Genomic DNA, 9900 nt, shown 5'->3' on the forward strand with positions numbered 1-9900 from the left:
CTAAAAGAGCGCACTAAGGTAAGCACGAGTGTGAGAAAGTGAGGACAGCATTAATGTACAAGGAGAGCCACATTGACATCATTGATTGGACCCAATTTATCATGCAGGTCTTTGATGCTGATCCACTGGTGGGGTTCGGAGGATCCATGAAAGCAAATTGGCTTGTCGCGAGAACGTACTTTCTGCAAGACATATTTGTTGGCTGCAAATGGCTTGACAATATCATCATTGAACTAGCCCAGTTCTTCTCACATCAGTACTCCATGATCCCCCTTGAGGACCAGGAGGAACTTTTACAAATGCGGCTCTCATTGAAGGAAGTTTTGGATGAAGTTGGGCCTGTGCACATGGCTGCACAACAGAAGATGATTGATACTGCACACAACATCATGTGTGCGTCTCCTGCTTACAAGGAGATGGGTATGCAGATCCTGCAACTACATGACTCCGTCATCAATATCTACAACAAGCACCTTGGGTTGCCCAACTGGCCTAATGAAGATGCGGCCGCACTGCAAAAACTGCATCTGACCGACAGGCTGAGCGCACGTCGTTTATACACAAAGTCACTATGCACCTCGCAGGATCCAATGCCCATACAGGTACAAGTCACTCCATCTGGCAAGAAACGTAGGTTGGATGCTGACGATGACTGTGACCATGACCTCTCTCTGACTGACCTTGATGACCTTGTGTTCTCCGGCCAATGATACACTTTGCAAGCCTGTATTCATGTTATGCTTACAATATATGTGTTCTATACATTGTAAAAAGTGTGAACTAAATGCGGTCTGCCAGACACTGCTTGACACATTAGAAAAAGTAGAGAGCATGCATTCATTGCCAATGCTGGCAACTAAAAGTTTGAGAACACCACGGTCAAAGTAAGTTTCATCACACTCGTAACAGCTTCTCTTACTAGTGCAGGAATACTGCAAAAAGCACATGGTCATTGATATCACTTCTCTGTGCTAACTATGTTTAATTTTATTTCCATAGACTTATGTTCCCGAGTTTCAGATCCGGCCCCTATCCTTCTCCAACCTACAAGTCCACATGCTCTTACACAGATTCCTTGAAACTGACTCGATGCTCTTACATGTCCTCCAACCCTAAGAGATGCTCCACTTCAATTACCTCATTCAACAACCGGAAAATCTCATCACATTTCTCCTCTGCCATCAGGGTGAGGATGCAGTTGTCGCGACACGACATTGGGATGGGGGGATGGGGGGGCTGCGGTGCCTGCAGATGATTTCGCACCCATGCTGCATTATCTTGTATGATCTCATGCGTGTAATCCCATAGAGCCTGGTGCAAGTCACGATTAGCACACCAGATATGATGAGAGAGGCTTACCATCGCAGTCGGCGTAACCACAAACACTTGTTCCTCCTCGACAACTTCCTGTGCTTGCACCTGCACCTGCACCTATGCCTGCACCTGCTCCTGTGCCTGCATTTGAGCCTGATGAATGGGATTGTGAGTGCCGGACTTTTTTGTGAAACTGCTAACTGACAATGTTCCCTCCAGCAAGCTTAAAATATGATGCCTTATTAGGCCACATGTAGATGAGATGGTACGCACTTGCATTGTTCGCATTGTGGTTGATGTATTGCATCTATTAGATTCTTCGTCAGTCCCCTCATGAATGATCCATCGCCAGCGACTTGTGTTTGCGTTCACCCCAGCCATGGCGAGTAATCAGTAATGATGTACACTACAATCTTTCTGTTAAGTTAAGTCATGCTTTACATAATCCGAGAAGCTTCTGATGTTCAGACCTAGACCCAGCCCATTTACAACTCTCAGCGCACTCCCTTTCCCCCAATCGGGCCGGTTCCATGAGATCACTGCCTACACACCCGTACTAAAGAATCTTATGGTATGTCTCCTATTCTCATTCAAACTTCGCAGGCCACTCACCATTAACTCCAGACCTCAAGCCACTGTTCGTCTAGCCACCCTCCCCCAATCTCACCCACTGCACAGTCACTTTATTTTTGAATGTCCTCAATATCGAAAGGAACACCATATCTTCGTGGATGACTCTGCCACAAATCTCATATATAATGTTTCTGGTGATATGCCAATGAGACGAAGTGTGGACATTGTTAGCATGGGCACATCACATCACTTGCAATAAAGCCATTCTACCCAAACATCTGAAAACCCACGAGGAGAAGCGCCTGCATACTTTGAGGTTGTAGGTCAGGACACTCCTCATTACAAGCCTCCTGCATTGGAAACCTCTATCAATGATGCTGCACCTGACCGGCACTCTAGATTCAGCTTCCTTTTCAACCCCTTCGAGGGTTCATCACAACATCCCCCCATTTTGATCTATAACAGGGATGCCACTCCTGACCACACTCGTAACGTTTCATCCCTCTCCGTGGCATCAACACTCAGTGTACATGGGTGCAATCACTCATTCAACACTTTTGAAAACTCTCCGATCCCACGACCATTCCACGCACATGACATCCCCTTCGACCATCTCTTTGAACTCAATATCAACACCTCTCAACATACTGTTATATGCTCGGAGTTCCGAGCACCGAAAGGTGGCATAACGCCTGAGCAAATCAAACTCATCACCTCGAGGAACACGCTGGAATGATTTGGTGTTCCATACGGTCCAGACGCTGTAGCATTCTCAGCATCAAGGTCAAATATGGCACCGCCGCCCAACTTCAATGCCACTGTATCAAGTTCGCCTGGCCAACTTGAAGCAAGTGGGTCATCATCAGCTGAACTTCGCAATGTGTCCAGTCCCAGCACACTAGAGAGAGAGACAACTGGAAGCCCCTCCCATAATATTGCTGCTGCGGATGAGGCTGGACAAATGACCTCATGCTCCATTATATCCAGATCACCTGCATCTTCCCCATCCGGGGCTGAGAAGAAACCTCAACTGTCATCACCGCCATGCTCGCCACTATCATCTTCATATCAACGACATCTGGATGACTCGCCACTCACCCGAAATCACACCCTCTGTACATACCAGTCCAATGCGTGGCTCAAATATTTGTAGGCTCCCCTCAGCACCTCTACCCTCAAGGCTGCACACCACCAATCGACACATGACCATCACCCAGATTCAATCACATCAATAGACTAGACCCTAAGATCCTAAACCGCTCCTTCGTCAAGCTCACCGCTAACTTCCCTAAACGTCTCACAGGTTTATATGTGGCACTGTGGACAGGCCACCCCCCTCCACCTTCATCGGATAGGCAAAGAACTGTCCCCATACTGCACACATTGCCCAGAAGAATCAGCCCCTCACTTCCTCCTGGACTGCCAACACTACCGCTGTCAGAGACACACATTGACGAACGCATTAGGGCGCAAGGCTTCCTCCCTCTCCTACCTTGTATCGGATCCAAACGCGAGCCTCCATCATTCCATACTTCTTGTTAAGACCGTACTCAAGTAGTATCGGATCCGAAGGGCTTCGGCCTCAGCTCGTGCGCTGTGCCCCTTTCCCGAGTCTTGCCCCTTATTTCAGAGAGCTAAAGTATCGCGTATATAGAGTAACGGCCAATCCGGATCGGATCCGGACTAGAAACTAACGGGTGAGGACTGTCCAAAGACAGAGGCGGATATGTAGACTATAGGAATCTATCCTAAGTCTCGGAGTAGACAAGAGTAGCGTACTCAAGTCCGGATGGATAACGGAGGGACTCAGAGTCCAGACGGAATGAGTGCAATCTAAGATGATATTCGAACTGATCTACTACAGCGCATATACAAAGGTTTATATACTACGGATAGCTAACGGAATGATCCATAAGCAAAGGTGCGAGGCTATGTACGAAAGTATAAGCAAAGTCTAAGTGGAGCGTATTGGTAAGTTGGATGGATCACGAATCATGAACCGGGAATGAAGTACAAGTAAAAGCGGATTCATAAGTGTAGCGGATCAGTAAGCATAGCGGATCAGTAAGCAAAGCGGAAGTAAGGGATAACCGGTATACCGGTGTACAGGAATACCAAAAGGAGATGAACGATAGTTAGAGTTATATGAACAGGAAATGAAATAAGAATCAAAGCGGATCTGTGGACCGGACGATGGATATGTTCATCGGATCTGGATCGGATCTGAGATCCAGATCATCGGATCTGTAACCGGATATATGGTATATGACACTTCTCCTCATCCTCATAGTGTCTCGCCCGAATGTGAATGAAGGACCAAGAGGTTTCTGGGATCAGAGTCTTGATCCCAGAGCTCTACATGAAAGCTGGGATTGTCCACTCCTGATTCAATCATCCGTGCTTTCTCAGGGAGTTCGTGTTCAGAGAGGAAACTTACTTCACGCTGTGACAATCATACCAGTGCTGGGCGTGTATGAGTGTCATAGGCATATTTTGCCTTGTCTAGAGGAAAAGAGTAAGGTGCTAGTTACCAGCGCTATTCAACCCCCAAGCTATCCACTTTGGAACCACTTTTCTCCCATAGCGCGCTACCCGGTCCAACGCCTAGGTATTCCGTCCTCCCATGTCCTGCCTACCTCCACCTACCTCCACTGATGCGTTATTTTTCCTTAAATGTCGCTACTCATCAGTCGCAGGTCTTATTACATGTATCCTTGTGTTCCGCAGTGCTGCATGTTTTATTACCTGTCACTACATTGTGCCCTCGCCAGTGTCGCTACTATACTTGCCTACGCAATTCCAAACTCTTACGCAGTATGATAAAATGACCCGTCGCACATACAGTACAGTACTTCCCTTCCCTGGACCTTTGCTGGTGTTGGAGTCACTTTAGTCACTATATCCTAGTCTTGGTGCAATCGATTCCGCTCTTGCCAATCTCTTTGATCGTGTGTCGCTTGACTTGCTTTAAGTGCGCATCGCTAAAGTCCCCTCTTAAGTTTGACTTTCACAATGTCAGGATCGCTATTGGTAGTCGAGCTATAATCTAGTCGCTATCGGGCATTTCACTTGCACTGTCTTACCTTACTCCTCGCCTTTGCTCCCTTTGATTTCTTCTCGCTGTCGCTAGTCAGACATCGCATAGAACAACTTGCATAGCGCTTCTCACTTATACGCACGTTTCTCTGTCGGAACTCACTTGTCGCTAGTTGCTGATCGCTATAGCGCTACTCATCGGTTTTTGGTCTTAGGTCGCTATAGGTTATTAGTCCTTCGCGCTATCGCTTCCCTTGCATATTAGAAGGGAGTTGCTTCAATAGCAGTCCTCTTGGGTCGAATACTACACTTGCGCCTATTTGGATAAGTAGCGCTAGTTTCTAACAGCCTAGTCGTTATTTCTCTTTCACAACGCCCTTGGTGTTATGCATCATCACACCCATTTTGTCACTTTTGTCAAGTCCCTCCTGAGCTCATCCATTTTTACACTACATCTGGCCCCAGGATACAGCATACCCTGACCTCTAGCACATACAATTTTAGGAACAAATCGAAAATGACACAAATGTGTGGCTGCTGTGGCATAGCTAAGCTATAAAGACACTGATTAGTCCTACTGATAGGAGACCGTTGCTGAAAACAGTGCCCTCTTATACGCGCTCATTGATGGACATGACGAAGTCACAAAGATCGTCTTTCTGAATGAGAAGGATGGTATGTTTCACAGCATCATGGGCGAAAAGTTGGACGTCATCCATTTGGATGAGGTACGTTCTACCTAGCATTACATATCACCAGTACACTAATTGCTCTATTTGTAGGAGTATGAACAACTCATGAAGGAGCCATGGGTCAAGTACGGTACCACGCTCAAGCTGCGTGAATTCAAGGAACTCCTTGATCACCTACCCTGCTTTAGTTCATGCTGCTTCATGTCTCCCCGCAACCTGCTTCAACACATTCCAAAAAGCACGAGCTTGCATTGGCAGAATGCAGCTGCAAATAGAACATCATCGCTAATAAGACCTCATCAATGATTTTAAAAGTATTCAAAATGGGCTGTCTCAGATAATCTGATGAGGATGAGTTGGACGGTTCCACATCAATAGTCTCCATAGGGGTAGCGCCAATGTTCTCATATCTACAGAATATTTATGTTCTATTTTCCTTGGGGCTCGGCTGTGAGAATGTGTACTCGCTCACTGAGCACCCAATGAATGCCCACTATAAATCCCCGGTTGCCAAAACTTTACATTTTGTTGATATCATTTACAACTAAGGCAAATTCAAAATGTTGTGGAGTGGGAAAACTCCCGTTATTATATAATATTTGGCAAAAAATGTTTCCGCAACTCCAAATTTTTGGATTTATCATTGGATAAAATAGGATTGTGAAAGTTAACATTTGCCAACATTTCGCGCAAAGGAAAACTTTGAGTATTTTATACATTTACATAGACATCAAATGGGTGTCGAAATGTGTTGTTGTGCTTTGTCATTTTGCCGTCAGTCTAAATTTACTATTGTTCCGGTAATAAAATTCAAAGTACGAATGACTAATTCATCATTCACATTTCAATTGAAGTCTTGCCTGACGCAAAACTCCAAAACCGCCGATGTGTTACCACGAAATCTGTTTCTTTTGGACTGCGCAGGTTCGAAACTTGCCGATCGACAGGTTTTTGTTTCTATCGGAACATGTCTTGAAGATTCGCTCATGAATGGTTTCCTCAGGGTTCATCTCAACTTCATCCTGGCCAAAGTAGTTATCACAACAGAATCTAAATCTGTCTCTTGGATTTGCCAGTGCAGGTTCGAAACCTGCTGCATGACAGGTCTTTTTCTATCAGAATACACCTTGACATTGACTCATGAATGGTTTCCTCCGAGGTCCATCTAACTGTTCTTAGCCAAGTGGTTACCACAATAGAGTCGAAATCTGTTTCTCTTGGAGTTGGCTCGAAACCTGCTGACAATATTTTTATGGTGTATACTAGTTCTTCGGATTTCCACCTTAACTAAACCCAGTCATTACACCGAAACCTCTTTTTCATGCGAGTCTGTCTATGAAAAGTTACTTTCATGCCCCGCGATGGCTTCAGCTTGTCCTTGGAAAGTTTTCCAGTTATCCATAGCTTATGGGTGTTTGAGAAGTTGATTCAACAAGAATGCGGTGCCGAGAACATAAACACCATTCATAGTACGCTGTCAGCCTTTAGGTGTTAATTCTATCAAGCTTGTTCACTGTTTATTCACTGTAAGTTATTCTCGTTCATCTAGTGCTGCCGCAGTTCAGTCCCGAACCTAGGTTCGAACCTGAACTTTTGCGAACGGAACCACCGTTCGGTCAGTAGTTCGACATATGATACAGGACCGAACCTTACATAGGTTCTTCGTTCGGGTGGTCTCGGATGGACGTCGGACCCGTTCGGACGAGTCTGAACCGGTCCAAACCCATCATTAGAGTTGCAGGTTTGTTGCTTCTGTTCTGCGACTCCTCAGGTTCGTCGAAAGATGCTCACTGTTGACATATCAGTAAGTTTACCGGTGAAATCGTCACCGGTGCAATCGTCACCGGTGCAATCATCACTGGCGCAATCATCACCGGCACTTGTTACGAACTAGGATGATTCAGACATATGGCTACTCAATAAGAGTAATCGGCCAAGGTCTGTTCAAGGCTTCGGCGTATACCGAAGTTCGATGTTCTAAGACAAGGCAAGGAGAGTGTCCTTGACTTGAATCAAGTTCAATACGACTTAAGATTGGAGGTCTTAAGCGAAGGAAGTTCCAGGTAAAACCTAGTAAGATTAAAGTAAAGAACTACATGGTACAAGACGAGTTTATATAGTACATGGAAACAAGTTTAGGGCCAGTACGATGAGATAATGAGTCAGAGATAAGACGAGTCAGAGATAAGACGAGTCAGAGATAATGAAAATAGATCATCTAGCGACGGCAAGAGCGATCGTGATGTAATACAAGATGTAAAGGGAAGAAAATGAATAGGGGCATACTTGACTGTAACAGCACTATCATCACCGATGCAATTGATCAGAGTGGATATTCATATCTCATTCTGGTCTTACGCAGAACATCAGCAAAGGATAAAAGGGTGGGGTGCGTCCAAGGTTAGCTCATTCATCAAAACATGTCGAACTCTGCAGTTAATGCTAATGGTGTTTTGAAGGATGCGTCTGAAATCGAATGGTATCATGATCCTGACGATGACATGCCCATCTCGCCCCATCCTGAATCCTCATCTAAGGCTTTGCCCCCAGCACCCTCTCATTGTACCCTGGACTCTTTCGTAGGCTCTCATTGAATGCCCACAACAGTTGTTGCTGGTTCTCGTCGCTCTGGCCGGCCTATCAAGCCTTCCGCAAAGGTGCGAGAAGCAGTGAGCAGTGCCATTCCTGCCAAACGTTCAGGTACTACCACCATGCCCCCTGCCACCAAGCGCCCGCTTGTCTCTGCAACCAGCTCTTCTACAATTGGCAACAATGATGGCGGCGGTGACGACGACGACGACGATGTCATATCTACAAACAAGGACAAGTCATTTGTTGCAGATTCAGGCGACGAAGAGGCCAAGGAAGCTGAAGAAGCTTACCAGCAAATAAAAGCATTTGGAGATGCCGACCGAGATGTAAGTGTGTTTTCAGGCTCTGGGCGTCTCAAGACTTTGCTGATGGAGTGAAACGGCTCGAAGATGTGGTAAGTCCATGGGTATCTCAATAAATTGTCTGCGCACTAACTTAGTATCTAGTTTGATCAGTATTATCGTGCCCCTCCTTCATCTGCTGCGACGACACATTCTGCTACACCATCCCTCTCACGCCAAGGTTCCTACGGCCAGAGCTGGATGCGCGATGCAATCAAAGCTCGTGTCTCACATGACGCAGCTCGTCAAAGGCCTCGTTGGGAATTGGAGGACTACTTAGCTGCACCACTGGAGGATGTTGAGAATGTAGTCGCGTGGTGGGGTGTAAGCTCATATCCTTAATATTCCGTGTAACTTGAAGCTGACAATTATTTTTTTAAAGCATCACTCGGTTCAGTATCCCACTGTTGCTCGCATCGCAAAAGATTACCTCGCTATTCAGGGGTCTGCGGTAGCATCTGAACGGGCATTCTCAAGTGGCGGCATCACCGGCACCACACGTCACAACTGCTTGCTTCCAGAGACATTCGAGGCACTTCAACTGTTAAAAAGGGCGTACCGTCAAGGCCATGTATCAGCAATGGTGCAGGCTGAGCTTGTTGCTCCTCAAATTTTTATTGTTGAATAGTCTAGCCTACAATTGTTCGTACTTGGAAAATTTTGCTAATTTCATGTTGCGTTCGGCGGTTCGAACTGGTTCGAACTCGAACCCGACCATTGTGAACCCGTTCGAAGTGGTCCGGCCCAGAGTCCACCCTACCTTTGTGAACTTGACCGAGGTTCAGTTCTTGGTCCTCAGTTATCTTGAAAAAACCAGACGGAACTGAACTTCGGCAGCACTACGTTCATCACTCTCAATTTCTCAATGCACTCACAATCTTATCTGACCAAGTGAAACCAACATTCGCGAGTTGATTGTTTTGCGACCACAGTTAAACATGCATTGCCTAAGCTTTCCGGTTTACTAAAATTGGCGGTGGCCGTTCATCCTCTCAAAGGAAAGGATTGTCATGGTGCTCAAGCATCTTCCGACTACTGGTAAGTCCAATCCTCTAAGTTGTGCTTTCTGAAAGTTATATCCATCTTGATCAGTTGTCAGAACGTCTCTATTGAAACGCACTCATTCTCATCAAACATGTAACATATTGTCCGACAGTGAATTTTCCGCGGCCTTTCTCGATTGTTGCCCCAAATCGCTACTTTCCAAAGGATACCACTGATATTGATGTACAATTGGTATATCTTTGATGCATTCTCCAAATGATAGTACACGACTGATCAGTACTTGCGGGACCAGGTTGCTGCCGGCGAAGCTCAGCCTTTATCTAGTACTGTACTCCTAGATATATCTT

General features: G+C 45.9%; 3 protein-coding genes across 3 annotated transcripts; all 3 read left to right on the forward strand.

The window, feature by feature from the left end:
* Positions 1-101: 101 nt before the first annotated feature.
* Positions 102-710, forward strand: DFJ58DRAFT_733689 (uncharacterized protein; the record flags this gene model as incomplete). The annotated part of the gene is made up of 1 exon (XM_041386330.1): positions 102-710. The coding sequence occupies one exon, from the start codon at positions 102-104 to the stop codon at positions 708-710; it is 609 nt and encodes a 202-aa protein (XP_041238231.1).
* A 2516-nt stretch (positions 711-3226) lies between these two features.
* On the forward strand, positions 3227-3400 carry DFJ58DRAFT_641293 (uncharacterized protein; the record flags this gene model as incomplete). Its single annotated transcript, XM_041381352.1, has 1 exon — positions 3227-3400. A coding segment is annotated over one exon (174 nt), but the record flags the coding sequence as incomplete, so codon positions are not given.
* Positions 3401-5615: 2215 nt separating this feature from the next.
* DFJ58DRAFT_860870 (uncharacterized protein) lies at positions 5616-5921 on the forward strand (the record flags this gene model as incomplete). The annotated part of the gene is made up of 2 exons (XM_041394028.1): positions 5616-5651; positions 5706-5921. 2 exons carry the CDS (start codon positions 5616-5618, stop codon positions 5919-5921), a joined length of 252 nt encoding a protein of 83 aa, XP_041238233.1.
* Between the last annotated feature and the right edge of the window lie 3979 nt (positions 5922-9900).

The sequence above is a fragment of the Suillus subalutaceus genome (assembly GCF_016647625.1).
Source record: "Suillus subalutaceus strain FC151 chromosome Unknown DFJ58scaffold_155, whole genome shotgun sequence".
NCBI classification, from domain to species: domain Eukaryota; kingdom Fungi; phylum Basidiomycota; class Agaricomycetes; order Boletales; family Suillaceae; genus Suillus; species Suillus subalutaceus.